The sequence below is a fragment of the Caloenas nicobarica genome, chromosome 1, assembly GCF_036013445.1.
Source record: "Caloenas nicobarica isolate bCalNic1 chromosome 1, bCalNic1.hap1, whole genome shotgun sequence".
NCBI lineage: Eukaryota > Metazoa > Chordata > Aves > Columbiformes > Columbidae > Caloenas > Caloenas nicobarica.
Window position 1 is genome coordinate 216,347,006 of NC_088245.1, and position 16,234 is coordinate 216,363,239.

The 16,234-nt window shown below is 58.9% G+C and overlaps 1 protein-coding gene across 1 annotated transcript; it reads left to right on the forward strand.

Annotated features, from left to right (window-relative positions):
* Nucleotides 1-72: 72 nt before the first annotated feature.
* Nucleotides 73-15,127, forward strand: LOC135996467 (maestro heat-like repeat-containing protein family member 2B). The gene is made up of 28 exons (XM_065648541.1): nucleotides 73-1,100; nucleotides 1,341-1,480; nucleotides 2,150-2,272; nucleotides 3,033-3,198; nucleotides 3,598-3,696; nucleotides 4,677-4,828; nucleotides 5,198-5,341; nucleotides 6,091-6,183; nucleotides 6,727-6,796; nucleotides 6,906-7,010; nucleotides 7,364-7,437; nucleotides 7,644-7,763; nucleotides 8,554-8,661; nucleotides 8,860-9,016; nucleotides 9,330-9,370; nucleotides 9,528-9,669; nucleotides 9,985-10,037; nucleotides 10,249-10,356; nucleotides 10,565-10,684; nucleotides 10,873-10,983; nucleotides 11,377-11,538; nucleotides 11,764-11,886; nucleotides 12,184-12,251; nucleotides 12,591-12,723; nucleotides 12,824-12,919; nucleotides 13,368-13,472; nucleotides 13,683-13,806; nucleotides 13,953-15,127. The coding sequence occupies exons 1-28, from the start codon at nucleotides 1,076-1,078 to the stop codon at nucleotides 14,000-14,002; spliced, it is 3,012 nt and encodes a 1,003-aa protein (XP_065504613.1). The 5' UTR covers nucleotides 73-1,075; the 3' UTR covers nucleotides 14,003-15,127.
* Nucleotides 15,128-16,234: the final 1,107 nt, after the last annotated feature.

A 16,234-nucleotide genomic window follows, 5' to 3' on the forward strand; every position in this document is an offset into this window, starting at 1 on the left:
TTGGGGAGATTATTCCAAGGACTGATCCTTCTCATAGTGAAAAACTTCCTTCTTCTATCCAGTGAGTATCTCCCCAGGAGTAACTTGTTACAGTATTTTAATTTGTTAAAAAAAAAAATTATAACTGTGGATGAATTTTCTGGACACTTGGAGAATCAGCTAATATGGAAATGTATCCTATTTCTTGAACAGAATTCCTTTTCAGAGTAAAATATCCCCTACCAGAGTATACTGAAAGATTGGCCTAGTAGAAAGAAGGTGACTCCACCACTGCCCTGGGCAGCCTGTTCCAATACCCGACAGCCCTTTCCAGGAAGAATTTTTTCCTAATATCCAATCTCAGCCTCCTCTGGTTCAACTTGAGGCCATTTCCTCTTGTCCTGTCACTTGCTACTTGGGAGATGAGACCAACACCCTCCATGCTACAACCTCCTTTCGGGCAGTTGCAGAGAGCGAGAAGGTCCCACCTCAGCCTCCTGTTCTCCAGGCTGAACCCCCCAGGTCCCTCAGGACCCCCCCAGGTCTCTCATGCTAAAAGCTCACTTCTCTGGGAAGAGCCCAAAACTCTTCCCAGGCATCTCCTGGAGTATTTTGACCTCTGCTTTAGGGACAGAAGATCCTCGGTGGCAGCCTCAGACTCTTCCAATGAATCTACCCGAGGTGATTTTTCTTTCTGAGTGGAAACTCTGTCCTGCAGGATCCACCCAAGACTCCTCCCAGGGTCTCGCAGAGTCACCTCACTTCCTACAGGAAGCTGAGACGCCAGGTGGAAGCCCCAGACTCCTCCAGTGAAGCCACCTGTCATGATTTTTCTCTTTTGGAGAAAACTGCTGCATCTGGGACCTACCAGAGACTCCTCCCGGTCTGGTCGTGTCTGGTCCCTGCCCCACGGTGTGTCGCCAGCACGTGTCCCTGTGCCACCGCAGCCCTGGGTCAGGCACCGTGCCCTGCGGTGGGGTCACAATGCCTGGGTTCTATCTCCTCCTCTTGGGGCTGGCGTTGCCTTGGTTTCTCGTGGTGTTTGAGGGAGGAGAACCTGGTGAGAGGAGAGCGTTGATCTGGGAGATCTGCAGCCATGAGGCGTATGAGGGCGCTCCGAGGTGAGGGGCTGGCGGGAGGTTGGGGCGTCTGTCCCTCCAGGTGCTGGGGGCCGTGTCCCTGTCACCTCCCCTCCCGTCCTGCTGCCAGGCACCTCCCCGAGGGCTCCGGCTCCGTCCTGTCCCTGCCCTCTGTGGTCCAGCCCAGCCCAGGCTGGTGGTGCTGGGGGAGGCTGGGGAGACCTTCACCCTCCCTGCTGGAAGCTCTGCAGCCAGCAATACCAGTTCCTTCTTTCCTTCCAGCTCTCTGTCCGTGCGTGTGTCCCCCGTCCAGAGCCGCCAGTCCTGAGGACAGAGGCCGGGCGGCAGGGACTGTCCCTGAGGCTGTTGACACCTTTGTGGCCATCGGGACTTCTCGGCTGAAACAGCTGCAAGACCGTGAGGTGAGGCGGGGGGCGAGGGCTCCCCTCCGTGCCCCGGGCTTCCCCGGGGCCGCGGCAGAGAGGGATCTTGTCTGACGGCATCTCTGCCCCGCAAGCTGCGTCCCCAAGCGCTGATCCTACCGCTCAGGCAGGACTAATGTCGCTGCTCCCTCCCTGCTGTCCCCAGGAGCTCTCAGCTCTCTCCTGGGCAGGGCAGAGCCTCTGCCATCAGCCCCAGCTTCTCCCCAGTGCCTTTCCCCAGGTCCCCAAGGCCCCTGCCGAGCTTTGGTTTGGAGCTGTCCCAGCAGCCCGGGGCTCCTGCCTGTGCGAGGGGCGGCACTGGGTGCAGGGTGCTCGTGGCTTCTCCCTCTCAGGTCAGGGGCTGGTGCCCACGCCTTCCCCTTGGCCACCTGGCACCTCCCCTCTGACCTCCACCTTCCCCGTCCTCAGGAGTGACCCCCACGGCCTCTTCCCCTGGTGGGGTCTGTGTCCCTCTCTGGCTCCCTGCTTGTCTCAGAGCTGCCGCAGAAGATCTTTCCGTTCCCCGTGGCCTTCCCGACGCGATACCTGCAGCTCGTACCTCGTGCCCGTGTCCCACGGATGGTTTGAAGGACAGCGGGTCTCTCTGGTGGCTCCCTGGGAACGAGAGCAAAGCGAGTCCCATCACTGCCCTTTGTGGTCTGTCCCCAGGGCGGCCGGGTGGACACGTACCGGGAGCTGGAGCGTGTCTTGCAGGGACAGGATGGCTGCTTGCCCAGTGGTGTCGTGAACCGCCTCATAGCAGAGGCCTCGGGTGACTTGCGAGCAGCCCAGGTGAGCCTGTTCTCCCACAGAGTCACCAAAGCAGCCTGCCTCCACCCCTGGTTTTTGGGGAAATACAGAGATGTTCCTCGGTTATTCAGACCCAGCGGAGGTCCTCAGAGAGAAGCTCTGGGGACTCCTCATGACAGAGAATTTGAAGAGGGGACACAGAGAGCTGTGCAGAGAAGTGGACTTGGGGTTGTTTCTAACTGAGCACGAGCTGGGGTCAGGCTCAAGGTTACTTCTTGAATACTGTGTTCTACCTCAAATCCTGGGGTCACTTTTGGGCCCATCACTGCAGGACAGCCCTTGAGGTGCTGGAGCGAATTGAGAGAAGGGAACGGAGCTGGGGAAGGGGCTGGAGCACAAGGGTGATGGGAGCGGCTGAGGGAGCTGGGGGTTCAGCTGGAGAACAGGAGCTGAGGGGAGACCTTCTGATCTCTGACCTGCCTGAAAGGAGCTTGGAGCCAGGGGGGTCGGGCTCTGCTCCCCAGGAACAAGCGCCAGGACCAGAGGAAACGGCCTCAAGTTGCGCCAGGGGAGGTTGAGGTTGGATGTGGGGAACAATTTCTTCCCCAAAGGGCTGTGGGGCATTGGAACAGGCTGCCCAGGGCAGTGCTGGAGTCACCATCCCTGGAGGGGTTGGACAGACGGACATGAGGTTCTCAGGGACATGGGGCAGTGCCGGGGTGGGTTAACAGTTGGACTCAATGACCTTGAGGGGCTTTTCCAACCAAAATGATTGTGTAATTCTATGCGGCGCTTTTTTCAGGGTGTGATGGATGATGTGAGGATGGCCGCCAGTGACTTCTTGGTGGCTCTGGCCCGCTCCCACTTCTACTTCGTCATGGCTGAGCTCCAGAGCCACCTGAAGGTGGCAGGGAAGGTCCCTGATGAGGTTGTGCTCGTCACCTTGGGCAAGATGGCCAGCAGCTACGGTACGGCACCCTCGGCCTGCTGCTTTTGGCAGGGGTCTGTGATAACAGGGAAAAGGGATCCCCCCGCTCCCTAAATGCCCTGTCTTGAACTGGGGGGGACTCTGGAGTTGCTGCGCCTCCTCGCTTGGTGCCAGGACCGGCCAGCAGCTCTGCCTCAGCAGCCCAGTCCTGGTGCTTGGACAGTAGGAACCCACTGGAGACAAACCCACAGGGTCTCTGTCCCCCACTGTCCCCCCTATTTCCCCACAGGTCTTCCCCATGTCCCCCTTGGGAAGGCCACCCTCCTGGCACCCTTTGGCATGTCCCCCGCGGCCCAGCAGCTCCAGCCTTGCCAGAGATGGACCCTGGTGTCCCCTGTGTGTCACTGACCCTCTGGCTCCCTCTGTCCCTTCTCGGCAGCCCCGCGCTGTGTCCCCTTCGCGGGAGCGACGCTGCCGGCGCTGCGCAGGACGCTGAGCCGGGCGGGGAGCGGCCGGACCCTGCGCGCTGTCTGCGGGGGTGAGTGTCAGCTCTGCCAGGGCCCGCGCAGGGGCTGGGGTGGCCTTTGGTGGCTCCATGTGATCCTAGAGGAGAGGTGCTGGGTGTCAGCCCACCCTGGGATCCCAAACTGCTGAGTATGCAGAGGAGCGGGGGAAGCCTGGGAGGTTTCTGTGGGCAGGACACATCAGGAGCTCCCGGGTCCCTTCCCGTGGCTTCTGTTCCTTACAAGGAGGAGCTACAAAGATGCTGAGGGGTCTGGAGCATCTTTCTTCTGAGGAAAGGCTGAGAGAGCTGGGGCTGTTCAGCCTGGAGAAGGCTGAGAGGGGACCTTATTTATTCTGGTAAATGTCTGAAGGGTGGGTGTCAGAGGATGGACCAGACTGTTCAGTGGTGCCCAACGCCAGGGTGAGGGGCAACGGGCACAGACTGAGACACAGGAGGGTCCATCTGAACATGAGGAGAAACTTCTTTGCTGGGAGGTGCCAGAGCCTGGACCAGGCTGCCCAGAGCGGGTGTGGAGCCTCCTTCTCTGGAGACTCCTTCTCTTCTCCCCTCAGTTCCAGAAGGACAGGGAACTGCTGGAGAGAGTCCAGCGCAGGGCAACGAAGATGCTGAAGGGAGTGGAGCATCTCCCTTATGAGGAAAGGCTGAGGAGCTGGGGCTCTTTAGTTTGGAGGAGACGGAGGGGTGACCTCATGAATGTTTATAAATATAGAAAGGGTGAGTGTCACGAGGATGGAGCCAGGCTCTTCTCGGTGGCAACCAATGGTAAGACAAGGGGCCACTGAGGAGGAACAGGTGCAGTGGGGAGGAGGGAAACAGCGGGGTGTTAGAATCCAGACACCTCCAGAGCACAGCTTGTCCTCGGACCCAGATCTGGTCCTGGACTGGGCCCTGCTGAGCCTGGGGCTGTACTTAAAGCAGGCTTGGGCGAGGGTGCAAGGACCCTTCCTTGCTGCAGACTCTCACGTGCTCCCTTGTCCTTTCTCCTGGTGCAGTTCTGGAGCGATGGTCCAAGGGCATCACCATGTACTTGTGCAGCCGCAAGCAACGCCCCTTTCCTCGCAGCAGGGCAGCACAGCTCTGTGGAGACATTTACCCGCTCTTCCATCACGCGGTGGTAAATTGGCTGGGCTGCAAGGAGGAAGAGGTGAGAAGGGCCGCAGCAGGGGTGTCCGCGTCAGGGGGTCCGTCTGTGCCCCGTGGGGTCGAGCAGAGGGAGGTGGGGAAGGGAAGGGGTCTGCGGGGAAAGCCCCCGAGCCGGGAGCCTGCTGGCACTGTGCCTGAGGCTGGGGGCTCCCTGGAGAGAAGCAGCCGAGTCCTGCAGCCTTTCTGCAGGAAGGGCTGGGCTACCAGCCTGGGGAAACGCTGGCTCTGCTCTGGAGTGAGTCCCTTTCCCGCGGGGCAGAAGGGAAGGGGAACCCCCTCCCAGTGGGAAGGGCAGACTGGTGTCCAGGGGGTGCTGAGCACCAGGCAGAGCTTCAGCCGCCCAAGCAGAGCCTCTCCCTTCCCTCCCCAGGATAATCGGGCTGTCCTCCGTGCGGTGGCTGCCATGGTTGGCGTCCTTGTGTGTGAGGAGCGGCACTGCCAGCGTGCCCGGGAGCAGCTCCTCCGGCTCCTGCGCCGGCACCAGCGGGTCCAGGACACGTCCCGGGTCACCAAGGTGAGGACTCACGCAGGGCCCGGCGTGGCTGATCGGCGGGTCTCTGCCAGTGCCACACGGTGCTGGGGAGCTGTGGGGTGCCAGGGGACCTGGGAAGCCCTTAGAGAAGGAGCAGGGAGAGCAGAGGAGGCCTGAGGCTTCCTGGGCTCTTTGGGCAAGAAAAGCGTGATGGGGGGGTTGGGGACAGGGGGAACCAAGAGTCCCTGGGGCTCATATTCTTGGGAAGGGAGGCACTGGCACCTCCCTGGGGCGCTGTGCGTGGGCAGAGCTTTGCCGTAACGTCCAGTGCCGTCCAGTGAGGGACAAGGTCTGAGTGGGAAGTGTTGGGAGGAGACATTTCTTCCTGGAAAGGGCCGTCGGGCACTGGAACAGGCTGCCCAGGACAGTGGTGGAGTCACCATCCCTGGAGGGGTTGAACAGACGTGGAGATGAGGTTCTCAGGGACATGGGGTAGTGCCAGGGGTGGGGTAACGTTGGACTTGATGAGCTTGAGGGGCTTTTCCAACCAAAATGATTCTCTGATTCTGTGAATCTGAGTTGTCAGCAATGGCCCTGTGCAGCGGGCAGAGACCCTCTGGTGCTGCTCAGAGTGGGGGCAAACAAGGACCCCGGGCAGGAGGGTTTGGCAATGTCCCTGGGAGCTGACATCAGGGGCTCCCCTCATCCCAGCTGTGCTGGGCTTCTCCTTTTCCTGGGGCATTGCGGTGGCTTTAGTCTCCTCTTCCTCACACCTCCCCATTCTCTTGTAGAACCTCGGCCACGTCCTGCAGATGCTGCAGGGAGGTCAGACCCCAAGCCCACGGGGCTCCGCTCTCACCACCCGCCCCGCTGGGCACCGCCAGGTAAGGGGAGCCTGCGGCGCGGGGCAGGGTGTCCCTCTGCCAGGACCACCTGCAGAGCAGCACGCCAGGTGGTGAGCCAGGTGCCATGGAGGTGCCTTAAGGCTGCAGGAAGAGCAATGCTGGGATCCCAGGGAATGGCAGGAAGATGTGCTGGGGAGGATCAGTTGGACATGAGGAAAAGGTTCTTCACCCAGAGGGTGCTGGACACTGGAACAGGGTCCCCAGGGAGGTGTCACGGCCCCAACCTGACAGTGTTCAAGAAGAGATTGGACAACGTCCTCAGACACACGGTGTGACCTGTGGGGTGTCCTGTGCAGGGACAGGAGGTGGACTCGAGATCCTTGTGGGTTCCTTCCAACTCGGGACATTCTGTGATTCTGTGCTTGGAAGGGGCTGGAGGGGCAGCCTGGTTCCCACAGCGATTTCCCTCTCAGCCAAGCTGCAGGAGGAGCAAGGGAGGGGAGGAAGGCAGAGAGCACCAATTCTTTTCAATCCCTCTCAAGGCTGATGCACATTTCTCTCAAATGACCCTTGTTCCCACAGGTCCCTGATGTGACTGAGGAGCCTGGCCCAGCCCGTAAGGCAAAGCCATCCCGCCACATGATGCTGCAGGGTAAGGAGAGGGGACGGGGCGATGTCACCGTGCCGTGGCAGCTCTGTCCCTGTCCTCGGCAGCCAGGGGCAGCCGCCTGCTAATGCAGGACGCGATTTCTTCCCTGCAGCCCAAACCTGCCCTGCGGCGGTTCTGCGGTCCCAGCTGAGGCACAGGAGCGAGGCCCAGCGTGTGGCAACCCTGAGCGTGCTGGGAGAGCTGGCCCGCTCTGACGGTCGGTGCTGGGGCCGGGGACACACGGCAGGGGCTGGGGCTGCTGGGCTGAGCGCAGGAACAGGCTGGAAGTGGTGCAGCTGCACCTGAAAGGAGCTGCAGGGTGCGGGTGGGTGGGAGATGCTCGTACCAGTGCCGTTTCTCTCATTCTCTGTGTTACCAGAGCTTTTGGTGCCCATAAAATAGCCGCACCTCTAGAAACAGAGTCACTCTGGGCACACCGCTGGCTCCTGTGAAATCAGAGTCAGGCCTTGCTTTTCTGTCCCACCAGTGTATGTAAAGCTTGGAAGCTTCAAGGGAACCTTGTGCTGTCAGGGCTCTGCCTCAACGCACACCTCTCTGTGTGTCTTCCAGCTCCTGCAGCAAGGAAGAAGCTGCCCCAGGTGGTGGTGGCTGTGCAGCTGGTGCGCAACGACCCCAGCGCCCAGGTGAGCTGGTTTGGGAAGGGACAGTGCTGCCAGGGAAGGCAGAGAAACCCTTTCCCTTGGGGCAGAGCCTGGCCAGGCCATGGCAGCAGCAAAAGCTTCTGCCGTGCCCTCGTCATCTCCCCGTGAGCCGCAAAGGCTGTCCCCAGGTGAAGGCGGCTTCCCTGTGGTTTGGAACAGGAGGGTGATAACCATGCTCTCCCCGGCAGGTGCAGAGGGCAGTTCTGGAGTTCACCCGGGAACTGCTCAGCTACGGCTCCCAGAGCTGCTGGCCACAGGATGTGGTGGGGCACATCTTCAGCGAGTACAGCCGGAGCTCGGGCAGACTGGTAAGGGCAGAGCAGGACACCGGGGCTTCAGCCAGTGCCTGGACCGTGCTGAGAGCTCCTGCAGGCACCCTTGCCCATGGAGAGCTCCACGCTGCAGGGCCATCGGTGCCAGCACGGCCATCGCAGCGGCCTCCACAGGGCTATGCCATGGTGGTGGAGATGTCTGGGTGATGTGGGTTTGCACCTGGACACACCACCCAGGACTACCTGCACGCCCCACGGGCTGAGCCGTGCCCACACGCACCTCCAGCAAAGCTGCCTTGGGAAGGGAGGGACAGACTTGTGGGGACAGGGCATCATCCATCCTGAAATGCTGATGGGCCATCAGCCCAACGCAGCCCGTGCACACAGGTGGGCCTGGCTAGAGGAGCTTTCTGTGGCGTTCTCGTGCTCTGGCTCTCCAAAGCACGCCCTGCCCATCCCATAGCAGCCCGGGCGCCCACATCCCTTCTGGCAAGGGGACAGGCTGTGTGGCAGCCCCTTCAGTGAGTGTTTCCAGCTGGGCACCCAGGAGATGAAGGCCAGGGATGGCCCAGCCTGCTGCTGGCTTGCCAAGGATCTTCCCTCTCTGGCTGGAGCATCTGGCTGTCTGGGAGATGTGTGTGTGCCACTCTTCTCCAGGGCTCCAGGAGGCTGTTTTGGGAGCAGGGCGAAGGAAAGGGCTTCTGGATTCTCCTTCGGGAGGTCGCTGCTCCCAGGATGCTGGCGCAGCAGCAGTGCTGGGGCCGTGCCTGAGCCTGGTCGGTTGGGAGCTGAGAGTAACGGGGGTTTTGCCAACTCTGTTTTACAGGCGGCAGGAGGCCTTTTTGCCTGGCAGCCTCAGGAGCACAGAGCTCTTCGAGCCCCGTGCGTGGACATCCTGGGCTCGCTGGATGTCTCTCAGAGAGGGATGTCCCAAGTAAGTTGCTCTCTGGCCTGCTGCTATGGCCACTTCTTTCCTTCAGAGTGTTTCTCATTGCTCTTCCTCATGCCCTGAACCTCTCCCCTCACGTGTGCTCACGAAGCACACGAGGCTCAGGGAAATGTAGACCATCCTTTACATCTCGGAGCTGAGTGGAAATGCGTATGTGCTTCATTGCTCGGTTCTTCTCTGCAGCTCCTGTGGCCCAGGCTGCTGCAGCACATCGTTCCAGCCCAGTACAGTGGTGTGCTGATCTCGCTGTCCTGCTCCCTGCGAGCCCTGCTGGAGAGACGGGAGAGAGCGGGATGTGAGGAAGAGGAGGAGCCCGATGCTGTGGACTTGCAGGAGCAAGGTAGGAGCCCCAGGGGGTGCTGCTGGGTTTAGAAGGGGCTCAGACCAGTCTGTGTCTCTCTGTGCCCCACAAACCCTGAGCAGGAGCCCAGGAAAAGCAAAGGGCAGAGTCAGGCTCTGGCTCCCGGGGAGCTGGGGCTCCTTCCTGGCCGTGCTGGATCTGCCTTCATCCCATGCGGGGCAGCCCGGGGAGCCCGCGGGCCGGCACTGTGGCCGTGCAGCTGCTCTCAGCCCTGTGTGGGCCACGGGAGGTACGAGGGTCAGGGCACGGCGGGGGCTTCTTCGTCTCACCCAGCCTTTCCTGCTCCCCGCAGCCCGGCTGCCGGCTCCCCAGGCGCTGCTGGCTCGACTGCTGGTGAGTAGTGGGGCCCTGGGGAAAGAAAGAGCTTTTCTGGCAGCACTCCCGAGCCCGCCTGAGCCCCTCCGGGATCCCAGTCCTGTCTCGGGGCTGGCAGGGGTGGCTCTGGTGGCTCTGGTGACAGGAGTGACCTGTCTCTCCTGCCCTCGCCCAGGTGCTGTCGGCGGCTCCTCACACCAGCAGCGGCCGCGCAGTCACTGCCTTGCAGCCGCTGCAGGCCCCGCAGGGCTGGACCCGTGGGGCCTTGGGGACAGCGTGGGCCACCGAGTTCCCCCTCCTGCCGCAGCCCCTGGCAGGTAAAGTGTGGGTGGGGGGAGAGGCTGGAGGGGAGGGAGGAGCAGGAAAATGCAGCTTCCCAGCAGTCACGCAGTGGGGATCAGCCATGGTCAGTGCATCCTTCCCCAGCATGAATTCAGTGGCTCTGACAAACGCCCCTGGGTTCCCTCCTGTGTCTGTGGCCTTGCAAGGGCTTTGGCATAGGTGCTTGTGGGCCCTTTCCAGCCTGATGGCCTGGGACTTTTGGGAGGTCTGATGGTGGAGGAGACCACTGGGCCCTTCTTTGGTGTGATCTTGAACGGCAGCAAGAGCTTTTGCTTCCTCTTGCTTTCTAGGAAGAGCTGAGAGCTCCCTGGACTCTGCAGAGTTGGAGCAGCATGTGCTTAAGGTACAGCATCCTCGGGGGGTGTCACAAACAGACGGGTAGAAGAGGGAGCAGACAGAGTTGTGGGAAGCTGGTGAAAAGAGGGCTGGGTTTGGCAGGAGGAGACACTGCCATTCCAGCAGCTCTCCCCCAGCAGCATCCCAAGACACATGGGTGCGGGAAGGGCCCTGGCCAAGGGCAGGGGGACACTCACTTCCTCTCCTCTTCCCCCCAGTTCCTGCGAGCATCCCTGGAGCCCGTTGAGGATGAGACCTGGACCGTGGGCCTGAGCCAGCAGCTGAGCCGGCAGCTGGGCAGCTCTGCCCCTGGCTCCTGGGAGGAGGTTTGTCTCCTGCCCCACACCAGGGCTCTGCCCATGCAGGCAGTTTTCACTGCTTCACCCCCAAAACTGCGCTTCCCCCCGTGCTGCCCCAGCCTGGCACCGTGGCCCCTCTTGCCTGCTCCTGGGGGAGTCGGGTCCGTCTGGGGCCAGCCCTCTCCTGACAGGTCGGGCTGTGACCGCATCTCAGGCTCAGCCTCTTCTCTTTCAGCTTTTCCTCTACAAGGCTCTCGGGAGGGCGCTGGCAGGTTGTCGGGACCTCAGCCATGTCCAAGGGCAGGTGCTGAGATTCCTCCAGGACACAGACTCTGTGGATCTCTCTGAGACCCAGGTGAGGTGATGCTCATGTCCTGCCCCTGTTCCTGGGGCAGAGGGAGAGCTGGTCCTGGCCCCGCTCCAGACCTTGATGTCCCCATCGCTGCTGTTTCCCCCTTATTGCAACATCCTGCTTGGCCATCGTCACTGATCATGGCTGAGTGCCTGGGCTGGAGCCCGCTCCCCATTTCCCTGTGGTTGCAGGGGATGATTTCTGTGGTGTCCCATGTTGCTGAGACCCACTTCAACCTGGTCTTGGACACGGTGACTGCTTTCACCAGAGACGGGTTTGATGAGACTTCCACGGGCTGGAAGGTAAAGGATGCAGGGTTTTGCTCTTTGGCTTTCCTTTTTTGGACCTTATTTTCACTTCTACACCTTCTGTAGCCAAACTGTGGCAGCTGTGTTTATATCAGCCCTCTTGTAAGAGCTGCCCAAGACCTGTGTTTCAGAGGGGATGTCCCAGCGTTGGGGCCCCTGAGATGTGTTGGGAAGGACAGCGGAAAATCCACCAGCCGTGTGTGCAATGCTGGCTGCTCCCTGCTCCCCATCCCGTGCGAGAGCCCCGGCTGCAGGACGGGAACAGCTCCCAGCCCCGGAGCTCGCAGCTCGAGGAGCAGCGTGGGGAGGTGCCCAGGGGAGGAAGGAGCTGGTGAGGGTGCGGGGCAGTACTGGGGCTGACGTCTGGGGGCATCTCTGTTGTCACAGGCACAACCGCCGCAGGGCACAGAGAGACCTTGGGCCACTCGCGCTGCTCTGATGTGCACGTACAGCGGCACCGCTCTGCGCACCCCCAGGGAGCAGCTACTCGCCTGCATGGATAGAGAGATCATGGGCACCATCCTGCGGCTCTCCAGAGTCACACAGAGGGTAGGAGCATGACCCGTGCAGGGACAGGGACGCCTGGGTGCCCTCGTTCCAGCCCCTTGGGGCTGGGGTGTACCAAGATGGACAAACTCTTTCTAAAGATCCCCCAAGGAAGGATTTGTCCTCAACATCCAGATGCAAATCCCTGTGTGTCCCCCTGCCCATACTCCTCTTCCACCTCTCAGCCCCGCAGAGAGTTCAAGGGCTGCTTTGCTCTCTTGCCCTCAGGAGATGCAGCTCAAGCTCACCCTGGTGCAGAGTGTCACTGAGGTCAGCTCTGCCATCCAGGCTGTGGGTGATGCTGGCAGCTTTGAGCTGTCCTTGAAGCAGGAGGTGACACAGACCCTGCTGGTGAGTGCCTGCAGCAGGGACAGTCGCACAGGAGAGCTTTGGGCTGCGCTTTCCCCAGAGAGGTGATCGTCTCTGGGCTTCACGCGAGCTCCTGAAGCTGTGTCCTGAGCTGCAGGGCCCTGCGGTGCAGGGTGGCTGTGGAGCAGGGTCCCTCCTGCGGTGCCTTTGGGGACCCGTGGGGTGACGGGGCAGTGTCTGCCCAGGCCTGGCAGCAGAGCCTGTCCCGGGGGAGGCGGGAGGGCTGTCCCGTGTCCATGCCCACTGGCAACTCTGCACCTTTGTCTCTGGGACTTGCAGGACTGGATCAAGGAGGAGCCTGGGGACTCCCTGGTGTACGGAGTGTTTCAGGCCCTGGAGGAGTTGAGGTGAGGGCTGTTTCCCGGCTCCTAGGATTCCCCGTGTGCCCCGTCCCAGCTGGCCAGGGCAGCCCCAGTGGTGTAGAGCTGCTGGGGCCATGGAGTGGGAGGCTGCTCCCCATGTTGGGTGTCTCCTGAGCCCCAGGGGTTCCTTCAGCTGGGGTGGGGGTTTGCTGCTGCCCGGGGGGAGGCAGGTACTGCTGGAGCTGAGGGCAGCGCTTGCTGGCAGGGGTTGGGGGTGTTAGGTTTGGAGCCCTCGATTAGGAAGAACCCGGTCGTGGTTTGAGCCAGTCTGGAGAGGGCTGGTAATTCCCCTTTCTCTTTTCTCTTCCTTTTTCCTCTGGCCAGCAAGCTGAGGCCAGCGCTGAGCAGGGAGGAGAACCGCGACCTGCTGGCCGTGTGCTGCCAGGCTGTCCTGTCCTTTCCTTCCGAGGAGGGGATGAAGAGGGGCAGGACGGTGCGGGCAGCTCTGAACATGCAGGTACCACGGGGCAGTGCCTGCCACCCTGGTTCAGGATCCCCTCGATGTGCCCTGGCAGCCCCCGTGATGCAGAACCTCAGCTCTCCTCTCCCGCTTCCAGCTTCTGCACAGGAGAAGTGTTGAAGATCTGGGCCACCTCATCGAGACTCTCCTGGCGGCAGAGGAGACCTCAGCTGGCTTTGATGATGTGGTCCTTGTGAGTAGCCATGGGGAAAGTGTCGCAGGGGCAGGGAATCAAGGATTTAGCGGGTGACAGCAGGTGGACACCCCTTTCCTACGGGAACGTAGGGCTGTGGCCCCTCGCCCTGAGGCTGTGTGCCCAGTCAGGGGCTGAGCTGGGGGACAGCAGTGCCAGCCACTGCGGCCTCAGGCTGGGCAGAGAAGTGGTCGCTGCTGGAGGGAAAGCCGAGAGCCGGCCATGGGCTGGGTGACAGCAGCCTGGGGAAGGCTGGAGCGGGGACACGCTGGCAGGGAAGCAGCACCTGGCCCGGGGCAGGGTCGGCTGGAGAGAGTGAGGCAGCGGAGGCTGCAGGGCCAGGGCTCGGTAGGGTTGGGGGCCGTGCCCGGAAGGGGCCAGAGAACGAGAGAGAGGGATCTCCAGGAGAGGAAGATCCCTGTTGTGAGAGAGCTGCACCCTGCCCCAGGTCCTGCAGCACTGGCTGGGCTCCGACAGAGCGTGGGAGCGGGAGAGAGCCCTGCGGGTTTGTGCCCGTGTGCTGGGGGCCTGCAAGGAGCGAGCTGAGCTCACGGTGAGTAGGGACCCCCGCACACCCTGGTGTCCCCTCCCTGCCGTTCCTGGCCCCGCGAGGGAGCCCTGCCCGGCTGGGTGCTGGGTCTGGGGGCTCCTGGGCAGCTCCTGCTGGCCCCTCTGCCCGGCTGCTGCTCAGGGAGCGGGACAGGTGGCCGAGGCGAGCGGGTGCTGGGGCGCCTGTGACCCTTGTCCTGCTGCTGTCCTGCAGAGAGGACGCCCTTGCCGGCAGCTGGGCTCCCTGGTGGGACTGCTGGTCTCTCTGACCACTGACTGCCTGGATTCGTCCCACTACAGGGCATGGCTCTGCATCAGCTACCTGAACCAAATGCAAGGTGAGGAGAGCAGGCAGTTGTGTAATGAATAAAATTTTCTTCTTTAAACAGTTTTATGAAACCCAAAACCCCCTCAGCATTACTGGATTTAAAGAAATTGCAAACTAGACAAGAGCAGCCATCTGATAACCTTTTATTTTTAACAGTGTCAAGATATTCCAGCTGGGCGCCGAGCACCTCCGCTGGCTCAGCGTAGCAGCGGTACCCGCGGCATCGGTACCCGAACGCCTGGCGGAGCAGACAGGAGCGGTAACAACAGCAGCCGCTCCCAGCCAGGATCTCCAGCCTCATTTATTACCATCTCGAATGAGGCGGTGAAGAAAGTCCATGCCCACACTATGATCATCTTTGCAGTATTCAAAATCCGTGTGATTTAACAGGACAAATTATTCTACCATCCAACAGTTTCCCACATACGGTATCTTCTCAGCCAGGAACAAGATGGATTTAAGGAGGGGATTGCAAAGTAAAGCGTTACCCACAGTGTGGGGAAAGAAAATCGCTCAAAGTCATGAACTGGTTGAAATCTGAGAGTCCTCAGTCTACAGTCGGTACTCTGTCTGCTAATTAGACACTGACGCTAAGTGCTTGAGCAAACTTTCCTATCCATAGTTAGGCCCACCTGGGAGTTGGTTGAATGCAAGAACTGTCTTTCAAGAACACATGAATTTATCTGATTCTCCACTGGATTTTTTTTCCCAATAGCTTTATGCCACCGGATTTGTTGCATTAGTATCTTTCTTACATAATTCCCTGAAGACCCACCTCTAAAGCCTTTTGTCATGTTACTTACCTGACACATTCAATGCCTATAAATCTCAGTAACAGTGTGCATCTTTGTACAACACAAACATGTATGTGTGTGTGGACATAGATGTATGTTATTTGGGTCAAATCTTTATGTGTTGTATGTAGGTATGATAACACAACTTGCAGAAAAGTACAACCTACCAATGAAAACAAGTTTCAGCTCTGCTCCTGGATTTTTTATCCAGATGAGTGTTGATTGTTCAGCATTACCCAATGGCCAACTTCCTTTCAGATTCACGAAGGTATCAGTACTAGATTTGTTGTTTCATAATATATTTGTATACTTAATGTATAATATATTAATAAAGTGCACATTATACGGTAATTTAGGCAACAAAATAATTTCAGTGAAGATATCTAGAAGTAAATGAAGGTATAACTGATATATTTTATAGCTGCCCTATTTGTAGTTAATATGGTCAGAAATGTGCAATTACGTTGTGTGTAGATGTGAAGTTGTATACCTTGCTGATAACTGCATTCTAGTGTGTGTTTTTTTCATAAAAATTGATATGGGAAAAATGAAACCAGGTGGTGTTTTTTCCACTCCTCCCCGCCCCGTATTGTTACCAGTTTGCTTTTTATAAACTGTTTCTGATAATACGGCAAGTTCTTATTATTGCTTTGAATTCCCTGTAGATCGCTAAAATGAAAAACACATATAGCTTCACTTCAGCAGATCTATTAAAAATGAATGAAAGATGTCAGGAGTCCCTGGGAGAAATATATCACATGACCTACTTATATCGTGGGACAGGCTGAACTGGTATCGACAGTGCATTTTATAGGCGATCAGACACACTCTGCCTGAAGCTATAAACACGCCAAAACTTTTTGAGATTAAACAGGATTGTAAGGAATCTCCCACTGAGTTTTCAAACTTGCATTATGGATTAGATGCAACAAAAATCCATACTTTCTTTTATCCTTTGCTATACAGGAGGTGGTCGAACTTTTCTATAGCAGATTCAATCACTTGTAGAGCAAGATTGTCATCTCCTGTGAGGAAGCAGGGTAGATTTATCCGTACTCTATAAGCACCATTGATGAGCTATATAGAGTAACAGCTTAAAAACAAACAAATAACAAGAAGCTAATGAACAAAAACAACAAAAAAGGCAAAAAAACCCCAAACAAACCAAACCCAAAGCCTGCATGCCCCCTTCTCAGTGCTGTGATGTCTGCTTTCTGGGGAGCTCGTGGGGTGTCCCCACAATCTCAGACACAGGTGACCCAGCCGGTGGTGCCACCAGAGAACAGTCTGTGTGACCCAGCTCGCTGAGCTGACCTGGGAAAGCCGGGGACAAAGGGCCGGGCTGGGTCAGCAGGAGGTTGGTTCCAGCTCACGGAGCAACTCACAGAGCGACTGCGGAAACAGCCCTGAGCCCGGGACGAGCCCCTGGCCCATGTGCTCCTGTCCCACCGCCACGGGCTGTCCTGTTCCAGAAGATCGTTGTGCAGGATCGTTTGAGAACCTTTTCTGAAGGATGTGAAGCATCCAGAGCAGCAACCCCTGCCTGGCTGCTGCTCAGCCAAATTATTGCTGCAAACAAGACACAGGGCACAGAGAAAGGCGATATATTTTATTAGGCTAGAAGAAATCCGTAGGAAAAAAATA

What these genes read in the sequence shown, in the direction of transcription:
- LOC135996467 (XM_065648541.1), top strand. Translation starts at nt 1,076, where the DNA reads ATGAGGCGTATGAGGGCGCTCCGAG. An exon ending in CCTGCCGCAGCCCCTGGCAG is followed by an intron (nt 9,670 to 9,984) that starts GTAAAGTGTGGG and finishes CTTGCTTTCTAG; the next exon opens with GAAGAGCTGAGAGCTCCCTG. An exon ending in AGGAGCGAGCTGAGCTCACG is followed by an intron (nt 13,473 to 13,682) that starts GTGAGTAGGGAC and finishes GCTGTCCTGCAG; the next exon opens with AGAGGACGCCCTTGCCGGCA.